At 48.4% G+C, this 20613-nt stretch overlaps 1 protein-coding gene across 1 annotated transcript; it reads right to left on the reverse strand.

Annotated features, from left to right (window-relative positions):
- Positions 1 to 2535: 2535 nt before the first annotated feature.
- LOC119953026 (kelch-like protein 23) lies at positions 2536 to 13672 on the reverse strand. Its single transcript, XM_038776801.1, has 3 exons — positions 12207 to 13672; positions 5186 to 5597; positions 2536 to 4154 (listed from the first exon to the last, which is right to left on the reverse strand). Exons 1-3 carry the CDS (start codon positions 13105 to 13107, stop codon positions 3836 to 3838), a joined length of 1632 nt encoding a protein of 543 aa, XP_038632729.1. The 5' UTR covers positions 13108 to 13672; the 3' UTR covers positions 2536 to 3835.
- Positions 13673 to 20613: the final 6941 nt, after the last annotated feature.

The raw sequence follows: 20613 nt of genomic DNA on the forward strand, positions 1-20613 counted from the left end.
AGACACAGAGAACGTGCGAACTCCAGATGGACAGTGACCCGGGACCGTGATCGAACCCGGGTCCTCGTCGCCGTGAAGCAGCAGTGCTAACCATTGCGCCACCGTGGCGTCCCAAATTATTATTTTTTTTAATGCAGCCTCTGCTAGCTATTGTACCAGAACACCTCGGACAAAACAAAGCATTTTTCTTTGTAAGCTTTGGAAGTGAATATCTGGCAAGGACAAGTATCATCTTGTAGTATGATATAGTCTGCTAGTCCAAGCAGTGGGAAAAGCACAAAGCTCCATTCAGAGACAGAGACTGAATTACAGCCTCCATTTATAGTTAGTAACTTTGATAAATATCCTCACTTCATACCCAAACCAGCAGAAGGAACAGTTACGCCAATCAGTCATAGCTCAAGAAAAGACTGTAAGACGTCTTACACCACCAGGTTAAAGTCCAACAGGTTTGTTTCAAACACGAGCTTTCGGAGCACTGCTCCTTCCTCAGGTGAATGGAGAGGTATGTTCCAGAAACATTTATATAGACAAAGTCAGAGATGCCAGACAATGCTTGGAATGCGAGCATTTGCGGGTAATCAAATCATTACAGATCCAGAGATAGGGGGTAATCCCAGGTTAAAGTGGTGTGAATTGTCTCAAGCCAGGACAGTTGATAGGATTTTGCAAGTCCAGGCCAGATGGTGGGGGGGTGAATGTAATGCGACATGAATCCAAGATCCCGGTTGAGGCCGCACTCATGCGTGCGGAACTTAGCTATAAGTTTTTGCTCGGCAATTCTGCGTTGTCGCGTGTCCTGAAGACCGCCTTGGAGAACGCTTAACCGGAGATCAGAGGCTGAATGCCTTTGACTGCTGAAGTGTTCCCCGACTGGAAGGGAACCTTCCTGCCTGGTGATTGTCGCACGATGCCCATTCATTCGTTGTCGCAGTGTCTGAATGGTCTCGCCAATGTACCACGCTTCAGGACATCCTTTCCTGCAGCGTATGAGGTAGACTACATTGGTCGAGTCGCACGAGTATATGCCGCGTACCTGGTGGGTGGTGTTTCCATGTGTAATGGTGGTATTCGTGTCAATGATCTGGCATGTCTTGCAGAGATTGCCCTGGCAGGGTTGTGTGGTGTCGTGGTCGCTGTTCTGATGGCTGGGTAATTTGCTGCAAACAATGGTTTGGTTGAGGTTGCGCGGTTGTTTGAAGGCAAGTAGTGGGGGTGTGGGGATGACCTTGGCAAGATGTGCATCTTCATTGATGATGTGTTGAAGGCTGCGAAGAAGATGTCGTAGTTTCTCCACCCCAGGAAAGACTGTCAGTGGTGTTACACATCGATGTATCGGGAACTAAATTGGAGTCGTGCACCTGGTGTTGAGAATTGAGCTGATGTCATATACTGAGATGCCATGGGCTGGTATGCCACATGAATGATATGGCGGTGGATCCAGACTCAGCAGTTGTCTTCAAATGGGAATTGGACAAACATTTGAAGGAGAAAGAAACGGCAGGGATATGGTGAAAGAGCAGGGGAGTGGGACTAAGATAAAAGCAAATTACTGCGGTTGTTGGAATCTGAAACAAGAACAAAAAATGCTGGACAATCTCAGCACATCTGACAGCATTTGTGGAGAATGGAGCTAATGTGTCGAGTCTGGATGACTTTTTGTCAAACTTGATTACTCTTTTAAAGAACTAGCAGACTCTATTGGCTAAATGGCCTCCTCCCATTCTATGAACGCAGTGTTGGGAGGTGATGCAACTTTGGTGCTGTTGCTGATACACTGAAGTATCACACACTGCTACTTATAAAGGTGAACATAGACTGACCATTCAATTTTCCCAGGAAGATCCCTTAGAGTCCTGGCGATTGATAGAAATCTGGCATAGATGTTTAAAAAGAAGATTTCTGTCACAGATACAGTAGCTGATTCACAGGACTCTTGAGCTTTCTGGTGTTTTTCTCTTTCTATTGCAGTGAAACCTTAGCTGCCTCTCATGCCCAGTGCTGGAAGTCAATCTTCTCCTAGCTAATTCCACAACCCCAGCAAAAGAGTGTTTCTATTTAGTGATCCATTAGGGACAGACAGATGCACATGAAGAGCTGATCGGGCTCGATCTGCTGAATAGGTGTAATTTCTATGATTTTGATAGTCCGTAATTCAACTCCTGGCATCTTACTGCCTACCAGTAACAACCACTAATAAGATGTGACAAAAGAGATTTCTGCAATGTCGGTGCCACAGCTGAGGTTGGTAAAATTAGACACACCTATAACCCAGCCTGCAGTAAATTTGAAGCTGCAAGGGCAAACAATGCTGACAATGTGAAACAAAAAGAAAAATCTGGATCGACACCGCAGACTTGTCAGTATCCAAGAGTGAAAAAGCAGGTTAACATTTAAGTCTCCAACCTCAACCATGGCTCCAACCCTCAACACAGGGGCAGCACGGTGGCGCAGTGGGTTATCCCTGTTGCCTCACGGCACCGAGGTCCCAGGTTCGATCCCGGCTCTGTCACTGTCCGTGTGGAGTTTGCACATTCTCCCCATGTTTGCGTGGGTTTCACCACCACAACCCAAAGATGTACAAGGTAGGTGGATTGAACACGCTAAATTGCCCCTTAATTGGAAAAAAATGAATTGGGTACACTAAATTTATCAAAAAAACACAGGCTTGTTTGTCCTTTTTCTTTGATGCTAAAGGACTTGCTCTGTATTTCTAGAATTTCCTGCCCTGTTAGCACAGTGAAGTGACATTAGATGTTTTGATTTCAGTTTTAGACCATCCAGATGCTTGTGAGTACGTCGGATGAGTACTGCTGAATATAAATCATTTATTCAAATAATCTGGTTTCCTGCCAACATCCAGTTTCTTCTCTTGAATCTTTCACTTTGTGCATTTCAGTGATGCTGCAAACAGAGACAGGGAAATACAACATTGCTTTCAGTCCGTAATACACACCCACAGTGAACAGAAACAAAAATACCGAAAGAGGTCAACTGATTGCAGATCAGCAGGAAGAAGTAGGGCTCTACTAATACCTCTCTAATGTAGAACAACATTCCAAGGCATAAGGAAAATGGATACTGAGCAAAAGAAAGATAGGAGGTGGGTTTTAAGGAGGATCTTAAAACAGCAAAGAGGGAGCTGGAGAGGTGGGGAGGGGTTTATGAATGAATTGCAGTGGTCTAGATGGTGGTAGGTATTACTGCTAATAGTGGAGTGAAGGGGGAGAGTGGAGGGGGATGAATGCAAAAGAGGCTGGATTCAGAGTAAGCTTAAGGGGCTACTGGAGATTACAGAGATAGAGAGGAGTCTGGTTGTGGGGAGATGTTTATTTGGCACATTAGGTTATCAATCCAAGTCAGTAAGGAGGGAGGTGAAGAGCAAACGAGACTTGTGGGATAGGGCCAACGGCAGAGCTTTGGTTGAGTTGAGAGATAGGACACTATGGCTAGGAACTTAGTTCCTCTGTTCCCATGCAGGCGGTGACTGGGAAAACATTAATCAAGTCTGGAAGCAAGAAAAGCATGGATGAGGGAGAGAAAAAGTTGGAAAGCAGGATAAGGAGCCATAGAGGGAACAGCTGGTAGGTAGGAGCTTATAATTAATGCATACTCTCTGCATTATTAACGGGCAGGTTTCAAGGTGCCTTTTGATAGTACCAATAAGGACCCCCAGAATCTGTTTGTGGTATCCCCAGAGTGGTAATGATTGCAGTCTCTCCCATACAGGGTAAGTTGGCATAGGGATTCCCCAGTCTTTACGCCACTCTCAAAAGGTGGCATTGATCTGAGGCCAGCAATACAAATGATTCATCCTCTCTTAAACTGCATCTGATTAGACCCCAGACCTCACATTGAACTTTTGGATGGATACACAGCCCCGTACAGGGAGTGGGCAGGGCACAGCCACATCCACCACCTGACATGTGTCTGTATAAGGGTCGAAGAGCATCATGTTTGGGATCGATGTGTTCCCTCTCCTCTCTGCCAGGAGAAAGATCCTCCCGTTAACTGTAGTGCAACCGCTGAAGAATTTTTGATTCAAGCATTCCTCATCCACTGGGGTCCATTCATCAGTGTCTGTGTCCAGACGGAATGTCTGACCTCCCACTATGTAGAATGCACCATTCAGAATGGTGGCACAGAGATCGTACCTTAAACGGGTAAAGAAAACACCAGTGTCAGTGAAATTGCTGCTGAACTGTATTTAATTCTGAGATATCTGATACAGTGCAACTAACTTATGCTTAGTTACAGCTCATCACAGGCAAAGCTAACTTTAAACAGGATGGCCACAAAATGTTCAGAAAATTCAGCAGGTCAAATGGTAACTGTGCAGCAGAAAACACAATTAACGTTTCATGTTTGTGACCTTACAAGATGCACTGCAGGAACTCACCAAGGTTCCTCAGCCAGCACCTTCCAAACCCACGACCACTATCATCTAGAAGAACAAGGGCAGAAGATACATGGGAACACCACAAGCTGAAACATCTCCTCCAAGCCACTCGCCATCCTGATTTAGGAATATATTGCCGTTCCTTCACTGTCGCTAAGTTGAGATCCTGGATCTCCCTCCCTAACAGCACTGTGGGTGTACCTACACCACATGGACTGCAGAGGTTCAAGAAGGCTCACCACAACCATCTCAAGGGCAAGTAGGGACGGGCAACGAATGCTGGACTAGCCAGAGAAGCCCATATCCCGTAAAAATGAATTCTATAAAAAAAGATGTAGGAACAGAAGTAGGCTCTGCCATTCGATGAGATTGTGATTGATCTGAGGTGATAATCCTCAAACCACTTACCCGCCTTATCCCCATAACCCTTGGTTCCTTTACTGATTAAAAATGTCTATCTCAGCCTTAGAAAAAGTTAGAGACGTAACATTTTCAGGAAGTGCAGAAGCAAGGAAAAGAGGGAAGCAGTATGAGGGAAGTACTCTGATAAGGTGGGAGGCATGAGAGATTGTAATGGCAAAGGAATGATGGGGCAAGGCAGACTGGGCAGAGGCAATGGGACAAGAAATAGAAGATGGGTCCAGATGGGCCAGGCATGAGGCTAGACTGAGAGCTTAAATAAGGTCAATCTAAATTGAAAGCCATCAGGGAAGCTGTAGGCATACACACAACTGCAAGGTAGTGTCAAATTAACAAACTTCATCATGAAAATTAAACAGGACCTACCGCGGACGTGGGGAGAAGGAGATTACATCCCAAACATCACACTCCACATCCAGCCGCTGCACCCCACTGTAAACATCGCCGTTTTCATCTAGTCCGCACAAAACATAGATATTGGTGCCGACACTAACCACTGCAGCCCTCTCCACGGGTTCCACCATCGGCTGCATGTCCTCCCATTCTGTGGCCATCAATGGCAGCCGCTCAACATCAGCAATGACGGCTGTGTCAGTACTCCCTCCCAGCACATAAAGGTACATGCCAACACCTACTGCACAGTGCCAGTTGCGAGACTGCTTCATCGCCGGCCCTTCCGTCCAGCTGTCTTCACAGTGGTTATAAATCAGCACCCAGTCCACACAGTACCACACCATCTCATCTCGGAAGTAACCTCCCGTCACAAAGATGAAATTCCCTGTTACAGAAAAAGACATAGAACAGCTTTATCTGAAAGTGGGAAACGTTCCTAAATCAGGCTTTGTACAGACTGAAAAAGGATAATCTCCCAGACTTTCACCCAATGAAATACAAATGTTTCTGTGTTGAACACACGGTAAATAAAATAAGAACCTGCAGCTTCAAATCTTGCAACTTAGAATCAAAACCTGTTTTTGCTAAAAGACACAATTTTTTGTAATCTAGTTCCCGGGTTGTCAATTACACAGAACTAATAGCATTGCCCATTTTTTATTGAGGAACATAATTTCCTTGGTCATTCATTGACTTTAGCTATTGATTCGTAAAGCTTCATCTTTACTGTTTCGTGATTATGCAAGCAAGTAATTCACAGTTAGTTCTCATTCAACTAATAAAAGCTACCACACACTTCAAAGACTTGCTTAACAATAGGGTACACAGCATTTAGCACTGCTGCCTCACAGCGTCAGGACCCTGGGTGACCGTGTGGAGTTTGCAGGTCCTCCCGTGTCTGCGTGGGTTTCCTCCGGGTGCCTTCCACAGTCCAAAGATGCGCAGGTTAGGTGGATTGGCCATGATCAATGCGCGGGGGTAGGACTGTGGAGTGGGCCGAGGTAGATTGCTCCTTTGGAGGGTTGGTGCAGACTCAAAGGGGTGAATGGCCTGCTTCTGCACTGAAGGGATTCTATGAATAATCTAAATTACTACCGAATTGTAATGTGACATAGATTGTTCTGGTGAACTATGGTTATTGTGGTCCCTCAGAACCATGGTGTAAGTATAACTTTTTTAAAATTAATTTTTACAGGATGTGGGCTTCAGTTGCTAGGTCAGCATTTGTTGCCCATCCCTATTTACCCTTGAGAAGGTGGTGGTGAGTCCTTCTTGAGCTACTGCAAACCGTGTGATGTAGGTGCACCCACAGTGCCGTTAGCAAGGGAGTTCCTGGTTTTGACCCAACAACAGTGAAGAAACAGCAAAATATTTCCAAGGCAGGATGGTGAGTGACTTGGAGGGGAACCTTCGGATGGTGGGGTTCCCATGTATCTGCTGCCCTTGTCCTTCTAGATGGTAGTGATCATGGCTTCGGAAGGTGCTGCATCAGGAGCCTTGGTGAGTTACTGCAGTGCATCTTGTAGATGGTACACACGGCTTCTACTTTGCTTCGGTGGTGGAGAGAGTGAATGTTTGTGGAAGGGGTGCCAATCAAGCAGGTTGCTTTGTCCTGGATGGTGTTGAGCTACTTGAGTGTTGTTGGAGCTGCACTCATCCAGGTAAGTGGGGAATATTCCTTCTTGTTCTTTGTAGGTGGTGGACAGGTTTTGGGGAGTCAGCGGGGTGATACTCACCGCAGGATTTCTAGACTCTGACCTGGTCTTGTAGCCACAGTGTTTAAATGGCTAGTCCATTTCAGTTTCTGATTAATGGTAACCCCCAGGATAGTCAGTGATGATAATATAATTGAACGTCAAGGGGCGATGGTTTGATTCTCTCTTAATTGGAGATGGTCATTGTCTGGTACTTTTGTGATGCAAATGTAACTTGCCACTTGTCAGCCCAAGACTGGATATTGTCCAGGTCTTGTTGCATTTGCACATGCACTGCATAGAGTGTCTGATGAGTCACAACTGGTGCTGAACATTGTGCAATCATCAGCGAACATCCCCAAATCTGACCTTATATTGGAAAGAAGGTCATTGATGAAGCAGCTTAAGATGGTTGGGCCTAGGACACTACCATGCAGTGATGCCCTGGGACTGAGATGACTGACCTCCAACAACCACAGCCATCTTCCTTTGTACCAGGTATGACTCCAACCAGTGGAGAGGTGTCCGTCCGCCCCCCCCCCCCACCCCGATTCACATTGATTCCCGTTTTGCTACGGCTGCTTCATGCTTTACTCGATGAAATGCTGCCTTTATGTCAAGAGCAGTGACCCTCACCTCAACTCTTTTGTCGATGTTTTAGCAAAGGCTGTAATGAGGTCAGGAGTTGAGTGACCCTGGCAGAAGCCAAAATTAGTGTCCATAAGCAGGTTATTTCTAAGTGTCGCATGTGAGCCCTTGGTGACCCCTCCCATCATTTTGCTGACGATTGAGAGTAGACTGATAGGACGGTAATTGGCTGAGTTGGATTTGTCCTGATTTTTTTTGACAGGAAATACCTGGCCACTTTTCCACATAGCCAGTGTTGTCACTGCACTGGAACAGCTTGGCTAGGGGCGTGCCAAGTTCTGGAGCACAAGTCTTCAGTAGTATTGTTGGAATAGTGTCAGGGTCCATAGCTTTTGCTATATTCAATGCCTTTAGCATTTCCTGATACCACATGGGGTGAATCAAATAGGCTCAAGGTTGTCATCTATGATGCTAGGGACCTCAGGAGGAGGACGAGATGGATCATCCACTCAGCACTTCTGGATGAAGATTATTGCGAATGTTTCAGCCTTGTCATTTGCACTGATATACTGGGTTCCTTCATTATTGAGGATGGGGATATTTGTGGAGCCTCTTCCTCTAGTGTGTTTAAATGTCCACCACCATTCACGACTGGATGTGGCAGCACTGGAGAGCTTAGATCTGATCCGTGGGTTGTGGGATCGCTTAGCTGCTTATGTTGTTTGGTATGTAAGTAGTCGTGCAATTTAGCGTGGCCAGTTCACCTACCTGCACATCTTTTCAGACACAGGGAGAATGTACAAACTCCACTCGGACTGTGACCCGGAGCCAGGATCGAACCCGGGTCCTTGGCGACGTGAGACAGTAATGCTAACCACTGTGCCGCCGTGCTGCCTATTCTCTTTGTTATGATATATAATTGGGTTTTTTTTTGTTAAATTTAGAGTATCCAATTATTTTTTTTCCAATTAAGGGGCAATTTAGCACGGCCAATCCACCTAACCTGCACATCTTTGGGTTGTGGGAGTGAAACCCACGAAGACACGGGGAGAATGTGCAAACTCCACGTGGACAGTGACCCAGGGCCGGAATTCGAACCATGGTCCTCAGCGCATAGGCAGCAGTGCTAACCACTGTGCCACGTACCGCCCTATAACTGTTATTTTTAACTATGAAAAAGCACTTTTGTTACCATCCCAGACCAGATCCCAACATTTGCTCGGATACCAGGTAGAATCCCCAATATTTTATTTAATTTGTAAGACCGTGAGGAAAGGGTACTTCACTCCAGGAGTGACTCAATGCACAAATACAGATATGGTATCACAAAACAAACTTTATTACTGACACAGCACTTCTGGATGAAGATTATTACTAACTAACCTAACTTTAACATCTTACAAGAAAATAGTTTACAATTAACAGTTAAACAATGCTTAACAATAACACAAAATATGTAACTGCGCGCCTCCGCCGGTTGCAGCCGGCCAATGGGCTTCCCATTGTGGGCACCCCTAAGTTGTCAGGAAATCCGTGGGCGTGAGTGTGCTGCCGGCAAAGCGGAGGATCCCACCGACGGAGAATCCAGCCCAATGTCTCTAATTATCTACTGCCCACAGAACCTTCTTTCTATAAACAAAATTCCATTAGTCCTATTTCAGCAAACAATATCCATGGCTGAAATGAATTAGGATCTTACTTTTAATTGCACCTCTGTAGTCCCAAAGTCTAGCTGCCTTTCAAACCTGGATTTTTAAAAAAACATTACTGCAGCAGTCAGAACACACCCTGACTCAGGTTTTTAACCATTACTGCACCAGCTACATACAATACATATATATCCGAAATTCCTACATTTATCACAGTTTGTACTTTTAGTCCTATCACAAACTCAGGGTGTCCTAAAGCACTTTACAGCCATTTTTGAAGTGTAGTCACTGTTGTAATGAAATGTGATAATGAGCAGATAGATGATCAGACTTGGTGCTGATTAAGGGATAAATGTTGGCCAAGGCACTACTGATAACCCTTTTGTGCTTCTTCAAATAGTGTTGTGGGATCTGTTACCCCTGCACATGAAATGGTAGGTTTTATTTTCATTTGAAAGACAGCTCTTCCGACGATAGCACTTTCTTGGTATCGTCAGTCTATAGATTGTGTGCTCAAGTCCCTGCAGTGGGAGTTAAACCCACAATCTTCTGACTCAGAGGCTTTAGCACAGAGCTAACCGACATGCAGTACACTGACGTCAACAGGCAGCAAACAAAGTCTGAAGAAATTACTTGATTTGTTGGTTTTGCTATACTTACTATTTTGAAAAAAAAAGATTTACTTACTCAACTTTTTCTGGGTTACTCAGTCTTGATTGCTACTTGTGATTCACAGTGAATCAGATGTTTGATTGACAACTTAACAAATAAGTGGTCAATTCAGCCAAACACTACATTTGTGCTAAGGATATGTGACAGCTCTGACATATGATGTCCTTGACATGTGACACGACAAATGTGGCTAAACCTGTTACGGGAAGACAGAAATGAACCTGGATCACTTTTCTGATTTTCCCACCGAGGAAACTGCTTGATCATCTTTTGGAATCTCACTGAAATGGATAGTTGAGCATTTTAGTTGAGGTTCAAATTTGCTGACTGAGGATTACGGACATAAAATCAGGATAAATGCAAATGAGAGGTAGACACATTTGTGGAGACAGAGATGAAGGAATGCATTGAGAAGAGCTAAGGGAGGTTAATCTATTAAAAGGCCTAGAATGTTTTTTATTCATATGTACTGACCCCGCACTCAAGCACTTGATATTGAACATGCGATGTCTGAAATTTATATTGGCACCACCAAACCCTGAATTTTATTTATTTTACCAAGTTTGTTCACATATTCTTAATAGCTGATGAACTGGCACTAAGTACCTGAGGCTGAATGTCACAGTGGAATTAAACGCTATACACATAGAGTAGAATCGATGCAGTTCAGGAGACCATTCTGTTCATCAAGTCTGCACCGATCGTCCGAAAGAGCGCCCTACCCAAGTGCACTCCTCTGCCCTATCCCCGTAACCCCACCTAATCTGCACATCTTTGGAGTGTAGGAGGAAACCAGAACACCCAGACGAAACCCAAGGAGAGAACATGCAAACTCTACAGTCAAGGCCGGATTTGAATCTGGGTCCCTGGTGCAGTATGGCTGCAGTGCTTACCACTGTGCCACCATGTCTTTAACATCTGTATTTAGATTAATTCCAGACTGAAAGGTCGGAATTGTCCTCTGCCTCCTGGGCTATAAAGGTGCTAGGAAAATTATTTCTGCAGCCTCAGTTGTGAAAATTCACACTGGACGCTCTAAGATTGGGTTTGAGGGAGCGTTATTCTGCAACTAACCAGGCCTGCATTTCACCTGTGAGTGTTTGTAAGGAGAACTTTACATTTAACCCACGCAGTCAAAGTAAAGTTCTAACCAGGTTTGTTTCAGACACTAGAGGTGGGATTCTCCCAGGCTGGGCAATCCCTGCAACCGGGCCACACCGCCCTGATGTCACCACTCCGTGGTGCTGAGAATCGCGCCACTGACGCTGGTGCGTTTGGCGTGGCGCCAGTCCCTCTACGTGGCCGGGCCACCGATTCTCGGCCCGGGATGGGCCGAGCAGCCGCTGTAAAAGGCAGAGTCCCGCCGGCGCCGCTCACAACAGGTCGCAGCTGGCAGGAACTCTGCGTGCCGGGTCAGGTGGCGGCCTGTGGCGGTGGGGGGGGTGCTCCGACCCCGGGGGGGGGGGGGGGGGGGGGGCTCCTAAGGGGGCTGGCCTGCTGATCGGTGGGCCCCGATCGCGGATCGTTCCCCAGGCCTATTTTCTTCCACACCGGCCCCTGAACTCTCGTGCCATGTTGCGTCGGGATCGGCACGTTGAGGGAGGCTACCGCGCATGTGTGGGTTGCCGCTGGCGCCACTGCGCATGCGCGGATCCCGCGGCGCACAGTTCGTGCCAGGATGGGAGGCTGGAGTGGCGTGAACCACTCCAGCGTCGTGCTGGCCCCTTACAGGGGCCAGAATTTGTACTCCCAGCGGTCCGGTCACACTGTCGTAAAATGTGACGGCCTTTCCGACGGCGTGGACACTCTGCCGGCAATGGGAGAATCCCGCCCAAGGTGCCTGGAAGGGAAATATTTCATGCCCCAGCAAAGGCAACCATGAACATGTTGAGCGGTGGAGCAGGTTTGAAGGGCTGAATGGCCTACTTCTGCTCTTATTTTTTTTTCTTCTTTGTATTTCCTTTTTTAATTTTTCCAATTTTTTCAATTTTTAAAAATAAATTTAGAGTATCCAATTATTGTTTTTTCCAATTCAGGGCAATTTAGCTTTGTCAATTCACCTACCCGGCACATCTTTGCGTTCTGGAGGGGGGGGGGGCGAGACCCATGCAGTCACGAGTAGAATGTGCAAACTCCACACGGACAGTGACCTGGGGCTGGGCTTGAACCCGGGTCCTCATCAACGGTGCTAACCACTGTGCCACCCTCTTTTCTATGTTTATATGACATGTATTATCTTGATGGGCATTGAAACACATTTTAAATAGCCAACAAACGTAATTTTATAGCATTCATTTGAATAAGCAGTTAAATCATAAATTATCCCAAAATATACAACAGTGCCAAGCAGTTTACGCAACCTACTGCATTGTAATTTGCACACACTGTTACCTACTGCTGCTACCGCGTATTGGGTGAGGTTTCTGCGTCGAAGAGGAGAGCAGGCTTGCCAGGTGTTGGTTTTAGGATGAAACTGAAATAGTTCCTGTTGTTCTTGGTCGTGTTTGCCCCCTAGGACATACATGGTCTCATACCTCCTGTTGCTATGGGGCTGGGGTTGAGCCATTGTCCAGCTCAGTGGAAGGTTGTGATTTAATATTCTCAGGAACCTGCTGTGAGGGTCATCCTGCAGACTGCGCTTGGAGCGTTTAATAAGCAGGTCAAGGAAGGACAGGCTGAGTAAGGGGGCCCTGACCAAGGCCAGCAGATCCAGAACTTGACCTTCTCTGCTGTGGTGGTGGCTGGCCCACTTCATCACTGCTTCAAACACCTGGTCTTCCCTGGTTACGTACAGGTGGTCACTGGCCAGGAGCTCGACCAGAGCCTCTTTGGGAAGCTGCAGGAACTCTTCCTCCTCAGCCATGAGGGCGGCCAGATGGGTGAGGGCCACCCCGCGGGCGGCGGCAGCCAGGCCCGGGCAGGCCAGGCGCTGGGCCAAGGCCAGGAGCCCCGCGCAGTTTCCCACCCGCAGCTCACGCTGCAGGAAGGCGGCGCACAGCCGCTTGACCCGCTCGAAGAGTAGGAAGTCGGCCGCCTCCAGCAGAGCCTCCACATTCTGCCGGTCCACACTCACTCGGCCCCGGGCGGCGAAGCCCAGCAGAAGCCGGAAGGCTTCGGGATCCAGGCCTCGCAGAACGATGTGGCTCTCCGAGCTTTCCCTGGCGCCGCCGCCGAACAAGGCCCGGAAATACTCGCTGGCCGACGCCAGCATCCCCCTGTTAACATTGAAAAGCCTCTGGCCAACTTCAAGCACAGTGTCGGCGGCCGGATCCTGGCCCCTGTGGTTGGCCATTTCCCCCTGATCCAGAGAGCAGCTGGAGGGTCAGAACTATGTCTGGCATCTGGGCTTGGTTTAATGGACAGATCAGGGTTACACCAATGCCCTTTTAGGGCACCACTGGTCTAATAAGCATAAAAAGTAAACCCAACAAAATCAAAGTGAACCTAGCCTGCCCAACTAAATCAAATTATTGTCTGTTTAAAACACTGGAGACCCTGCAGTGCCCACATGGTCCTAAGGCCTGAAACATGCCAGCAGACACTTCATGTTCCCTGTCCAAGCGACAGTCAGAATGCCATGGGAGAAAATCAGGTGTCAGGGCAACACTTCCACAGTGTAACATCTGGCAACCCGCAGCTAAAAAAGCAAGTCTTCAAGTGCTCCATCATAGCAACTTGTGTACTATTTATAGGTATTGCGCCAAGTGCAGGGAGCATACCACGGCATTAAACACCAGGGAGACCAAGTCTCGAGGAAGATAAGGGATACTTAAATAGGGCAAACACATGTCATCTTCTATTTTTTTTACCGGTGTTTTGGCTTGTCTTGTTTGAATTTTTATCTTCAATGTAGTCAAAATTGCAGGTAGTCCAGTACCTGGAGTGCATTATTTATGGATATAGACAATGATGCTGCACCTGGGCAGTTTAGCTCAGTTGGTTGGACAGCTGGTTTGTGATACAGAACGAAGCCAACAGCACGGGTTCCATTCCCGTACTGGGCGAGGTCATTCATGAAGGCTCTGCCTTCTCAACCTTGCCCCTTGCCTGAGGTGTGATGATGCTCAGGTTAAATCACCAACAGGAAAAGCAGCTTATGGTCATCTGGGACTATGCTGACTTTAGTTACTGCTACACCTCAAACAATACACATAATTTACTGATACCCAGACATTGGTGGTAGAATTCTGTCTCTAGCTTTCCCAACACTTATGTCTGCATTCACTGTCAAAAGGTAATTTCCATAAACAAGTTAAGGCTTCAATAATGTAAGAATTGGATAGTGTGTCCAATGTTAAGAAGCACCCTTACACAATCCAGTCCTGGTTAGTATCCCAGCAGAATATTAAAAATTCCCCTTACAAATCTTATCTCTAGGGCAGCACGGTGGCATAGTGGTTAGCACTGCTGCCTCACTGCGACGCTGATCTGGGTTCGATACCAGTCCCAAGTCATTGTGTGTGGGGAGTGATGTGACCATCAATTCACACGAGACGGAGAATTGAAGTGAACAGTGGTTTTAATCAGCTAGAACTGTGCCTGCCTGCGACTGCTCGGTGCTGAGAACAGCCTGCAGGCAGCAGATCTATATACCTCCCCCGAGGGGACGGAGCCAGGGGCAGAGCCCACAAGGGCACCAACATGATACAATGTAACGTAATACAATGATCCATGGGTGGAGCCCACAAGGGCATCAACATAGTACAATGTAATGTAATGTAATACAGTTGTGAATGGTTGCCGTAATACATTCACCACATTCACCCCCTGTTAAAAAAATTAAGTCCAGCGGGGGTGAAGTGGCTCACAGGTGGTGTCTGTCTGGCGCCTTGATCGTCTGCGGTGATCGCCTGAGCTCTGGTTTCACTGCGGGCATGGGTGTTGATTCCGGGAGCGTGTCTTCTGGAGCATCACCCCTATAGGTCGGTTATGGGGGGGGGGGGGGGGGGGGGGGTGTAGGCCATACAGGGGCGGGGGCGATGCTCGGTGTAGGGTGGGGTAGGTGATGGTCGTAGGGGAACCTGCGGGTGCCAGGTGCCGGAGGGAGACTGTATCTTGTCGGCCGTCATGGTGCGCCACGTAGGCATACTGGGGGTTGGCGTGAAGGAGCTGGACTCTCTCGACCAGGGGGTCGGACTTATGGCTCCTCACATGTTTTCGGAGGAGTACAGGCCCCAGTGTCGTCAGCCAGGACGGAAATGAGATCCCGGAGGTGGATTTCCGAGGGAAAACAAATAGGCGGTCATGAGGGTTCTCGTTCGTGGCTGTGCAAAGGAGTGACCTAATGGAGTGGAGCGCGTCGGGGAGGACATCCTGCCAGCGGGAAACTGGGAGACTCCTAGAGCATAGGGCCAGGAGGACGGCCTTCCATGCCGTTGCGTTCTCCCTCTCCACCAGTCCGTTTCCCCGGAGGTTGTAACTGGTAGTGCTGCTCGAGGCGATGCCCTTACTGAGCAGGTACTAACGCAGTTCGTTGCTCACAAACGAGGAGCCCCGGTCACTGTGGACATAAGTGGGGAAACCAAACAAGGTGAAGATACTATGCAAAGCCTTAATGACAGTGGCCGCGGTCATGTCGGGGCAAGGGATTGCAAAGGGGAAGTGGAAGTACTCGTCAACAACGTTGAGAAAATACGCATTGCGGTCGGTAGAGGGGAGGGGCCCTTTGAAGTCGATGCTGAGGCGCTCGAAGGGCCGGGATGCCTTCACCAGGTGGGCCTTATCTGGTCGATAGAAGTGCGGCTTACACTCCACGCAGATTTGGCAGTCCCACATCATAGCCCTGACCTCCTCGGTGGAGTAGGGCAGGTTGCGGGCCTTGATGTAGTGGAGAAGCTAGGTGACCCCCGGGTGACAGAGATCGTTGTGGATGGCCCGGAGTCGGTCATCTTGTGCACTGTCACATGTGCCGTGGGGCAGGGCACCTGGGGCTCATTGAGCTTCCCAGGATGATACGCAATATCGTAATCATAGGTGGAGAGTTCGATCCTCCACCTCAAGATTTTATCATTCTTGATCTTGCCCCGCTGTGTATTGTTGAACATGAAGGCTACTGACCATTGGTCGGTGATGAGGTTGAACCTCCTACCAGCGAGGTAGTGCCTCGAATGCCGCACAGCTTCCACAATGGCTTGAGCTTCTTTTTCGACTGAGGAGTTTTGAATCTCGGAGACGTTGAGGGTACGGGAGAAAAAGGATACGGGCCTGCCTGCCTGATTAAGGGTAGCGGTGAGGGAGACCTCTGACACGTCGCTCTCCATCTGGAAGGGGATGGACTTGTCCACCGCGCGCATCGCGGCTTTGGCAATATCTGCCTTGATGCGGCTGAAGGCCTGGCGGGCCTCAGCCGTCAGTGAGAAGATGGTGGCTTTGATCAGTGGGCGGGCTTTATCCGCATAGTTGGGGACCCACTGGGCATAATATGAAAAGAACCCGAGGCATCTTTTCAGGGCCGTGGGGCAGTGGGGGAGGGGGAGTTGCAGGGGGGGCACATGCGGTCGGGCCCCGAGGACTCCATTTTCCATGACATAGTCAAGGATGGCCAATTGGATTGTGCGGAAAATGCATTTCTCCTTGTTATAAGTGAGGTTGAGGGCTTGGAAAAACGTCTGAAGGTTGGCGTCGTGGTCCTGCTGATTGTGGCCGCAGATGGTGATGTTGTCCAAGTACGGAAATGTGGCCCGCAGCTCGTACTGGTCCACCATTTGGTCCATCGTTCTTTGGAAGACCAAGACCCCGTTGGTGACGCCAAAGGGGACCCGGAGGAAGTGGAAGAGGCAGCCGTCTGCCTCAAAGGTCGTGTAGTGGCGATCTTCCGGGCGAATTGGGAGCTGGTGGTATGCGGACTTCAGATCTACCGCGGAGAACACCTGGTAGTGTGCAATCTGATTCACCATGTCCGCTATCCGGGGAAGAAGGTACGCATCGAGATGCGTGTACCGGTTTATGGTTTGTCTGTAGTCTACAATCATCCGGTTCTTCTCCCCAGTCCTGACGACCATCACCTGGGCTCTCAAGGGGCTATTGCTGACCTCGATGATCCCCTCCCACAAGAGCCGCTGGACTTCGGACTTGATAAAAGTCCTGTCCTGGATACTGTACAGCCTGCTCCTGGTAGCAACGGGTTTACAGTCGGCGGTGAGGTTCGTGAAGAGCGGGGGGGGAGGGTCGACCTTTAGTGTCGCGAGGCTACATACGGTGAGAGGGGGTAGGGGCCTGCCGAACTTCAGGGTCCTGCCGAACTTCAGGGTCAGGCTCCTGAGGTTGCATCGGAAGTCCAGTCCCAACAGGAGAGGAGCGCAGAGATCGGGGAGGACATATAGTTCAAAATTGGCGGACTTGGCGCCCTGTATCGCGAGGTTCGCGACACAGTACCCCCGGATCTGCACTGAATGCGAGCCGGAAGCGAGGGAGATTGGAATGCGGGGGAAATTTGGAGAGAACAGCGCCTTACTGTGTCTGAATATACGAAGCTCTCCGTGCTCCCGGAGTCAAACAGGCAGAGCATTTCGTGCCCATTGACCCAGACAGTCAACGTCGAGTTCCTGAGGTGCTTGGGGCGTGACTAGTCGAGGGTGACCGCGCCATGTTGCGGGTAGCCGGCGTGGTCAGAGGTGGTTGGGTGGTCCCAAGATGGCTGCCCCCGTCGGTCGCACGTGTCGGGCGGCGATGAAGATGGCGGCTACTGTCGGTCGCACGTTTCGGGCGGCGATGAAGATGGCGGCTCCCATGAGTCGCATATGGCAGGCTGTGTGGGAGCTGGTGGCCAAGATGGCGGCCCCCGTGAGTCGCACGTGTTGGGTAGAGTCAAAGATGGCTGCTTGGGGTGTGGGTGCTGGCCGCAGAAATAGCACGGCAGCCCCGGCGGGCAGCCGCGCAGCACAGGCCTGGGGCACCCTCTGGTCGGGTGTCCACGAGGGGGTTGCGTGTTCGGAGGGGAAAGCGTTGAGGCTGTGACAGCCTTGTAGTTGCAGCTTTGCGCGAGTACTTTCAGGTCGCGTAGGTATTCCTCCAGCGATTCCCCGGGGTGTTGGCGGCGAGTGGTGAGATGCCGCGTTCACCGGCCTCACATATTGCCTTTTCAGGATCGCGACCGTGTCTGTGACTTGGTCGCTTCCTCGATCTGCACGGAGATTCTGTGGCTCACCCGGGCGTGGAGGAGGCTCAGTTTTGGTTCGTCAGTGACGAAGGACGAGGAGGATGTGGCGAGGTAGGCCTCAAAACAGCGGAGCCAGTGCAAAAAAATCCCTTTGGCTTCAGTGGCCAGTGGGTTGAGTTCCAGTCGATCAGGTTTGAGGGCTGCCTCCATCGCATTGTTGTAGCTGATTAAATTGATGCGACCATCAATTCACACGAGACGGAGAGTTGAAGTGAACAGTGGCTTTAATCAGCTAGAACTGTGCCTGTCTGCGACTGCTCTGCACTGAGAGCCGCCTGCAGGGCAGCAGATCTATATACCTCCCCCCAAGAGGGCGGAGCCCCCAAGGGCACAACCATGAAATGTAATACACTGGTCCATAGGTGGAGCCCACAAGGGCATCAACATAGTACAATGTAATGTGATAAAGTGGTGAATGGTTGCCGAAATACATTCACCACAGGGAGTTTGCACATTCTCCCTGTGTCTGCGTGGGTCTCACCCCCATAATCCAAAGATATGCAGGGTAGGTGGATTGGCCATGCTAAATTGCCTCTTAATTGAAAAAAATAGACATTGGGCACTTTAAATTTGAAATAAAAACAAATCTCATCTCTGGGATAGTGGCCCCATTATAAAAAATTGCCCTTTCCCAGGCCCATGCCTGCAACCCCACTCTAAGGGGCAATTTATCAAGGCCAAACACCTAACCAGTCCATCTTTGGACTGTGGGAGGAAACCCATGCAGCCATGGGGAGAATGTGCAAACACCACACAGTCATCCAAGGTCGGAATTGAACCCGGAACCCTGGCGCAATGAGGCCTGTGCTAACCACTGTGCTGCCCCAACATCTCATTTTTAGGATAATATGCCTAGTATTAACAATTACCCTTACACATCCCATTACTGAGATAAAATTAACATACTGCAGATGTGGGAAATCTGAAATAAAAACAGAAATTGCCGGATAGATTAAGCTTGACTGGCAGCATATGTGGGCACTGGGTGACATAAACTTTAAGTTTTAAAGCCCAATGAGTGTGGAAGGAAGGGGGAGGGGGCGGTCTTATGATTTCATTTATATTGATTTAAAATGCATGGCCCTTTCTTAAGCTATCATTGTCACTGTTGGTATTGCATGCTGTATTTTTTAAATTATGCAATGTTGGGACCTTCTTGCTAAGCTTGTAGCAGGATGACAAAGGGCACATTACCAGCAGACATCAGTTGAGTCACACTGACAATTAATCTAAAATGTCAAAAGAAATAAATGAAATACATGATTTCATTACCCCTTCACAAAAAATATTTTCGTTGATTCTTTTTTTGTGATGAGATTAGCTCTGGGTATGATAACCAGGCACAGGGGGAAAAAAATTGTCTTTTCAGCTGTATTCACAGTACAAGTCAGCCATTCAGGGCAAGCCAAAGTAATTGTAAACATTGCTCCTCATCCTAAAATTTACCGAATTTCAGTGAAAGAAATGGTCCAATAGGGGCTGGAGAAGCTGTTAATGGTTAGGTTGGATAATTAAACTTTAACCTGTGCTTCTGTATATCAGAAAATATTCCCACACTAATCTTTGATTTGCAGGTCCTTGTCCAAATACAATTTTCCAAAAGCAGCCTCAATCCACTGAGCAATTTCTCATACCAGAAAAGAAGCCATAATATATATACATGGAAAGCTAAGTTGCATTGAAATTTGCAGGAATTAAAAGAGAAATAAATGTTATATGTCACATATTATTGTGTATACCTAGACATACTCACACATGTTAAGCTACAGCAGTTTACAACATTTGACCTCTTATATTTTCCTACTTTAAGGGTGCTACGTATGTTGTTTTGCTGTTCAGGACTGGTTTGTACCGGAGGTGAAGATTAATTGTTAGACTGTTGATTCAATATTAAACCTTAGATGAGCCATAATTTCCTCAGGTAAAACATTGGGGATGTTGCAGCCATTAGCTTCAGTTCCCGTCATCAACTCCACCTCCTTCTCAGTCACTGTCTCAGGCTGAACTTTTTGCAAACTTGGTCTCCTGTTCAAGCACCACTGGAGCTTCCGACTCCAATTCATTGCCATCACCAGACCAGTCCCAGGCTAGCCACACGGATCCCCACCGTCTATGGCAAGGTCTGCAAGACATAACAGGCTACAAGATGAAGGCACGTAAAATCGTCGGCTCCAACACACCCCTCCCTAATGAGCTCAACGCATTCTATGCCCGCTTTGAGCAAGAGGTCAGCGAGAGCGAGAGCGAGCCCTCCACCCCAGAAGCCACGGATGAACTTGTATCTGAGATCACCACTGCAGACGTCAGAGCAGCCTTCTCGAAGGTCAACCCACAGAAAGCCACTGGCCCGGATGGGGTACCCGGACGGGCACTCAGGTCTTGCGCGGATCAGCTGGCGGGAGTATTCGCAGACATCTTCAACCTCTCTTTACAACAATCTGAGGTCTCTATCTGCTTCAAGAAGACGACCATCATCCCTGTACCAAAAAAAAGTCAAGCAGCGTGTCTTAATGACTATCGTCCAGTGGCTCTGACATCCATCATCATGAAGTGCTTCGAAAGGTTAGTCATGGCACGAATCAACTCCAGCCTCCCAGATTGCCTTGATCCACTACAGTTTGCCTATCACTACAACAGTTC

This window comes from Scyliorhinus canicula, chromosome 18 (genome assembly GCF_902713615.1).
Source record: "Scyliorhinus canicula chromosome 18, sScyCan1.1, whole genome shotgun sequence".
NCBI classification, from domain to species: domain Eukaryota; kingdom Metazoa; phylum Chordata; class Chondrichthyes; order Carcharhiniformes; family Scyliorhinidae; genus Scyliorhinus; species Scyliorhinus canicula.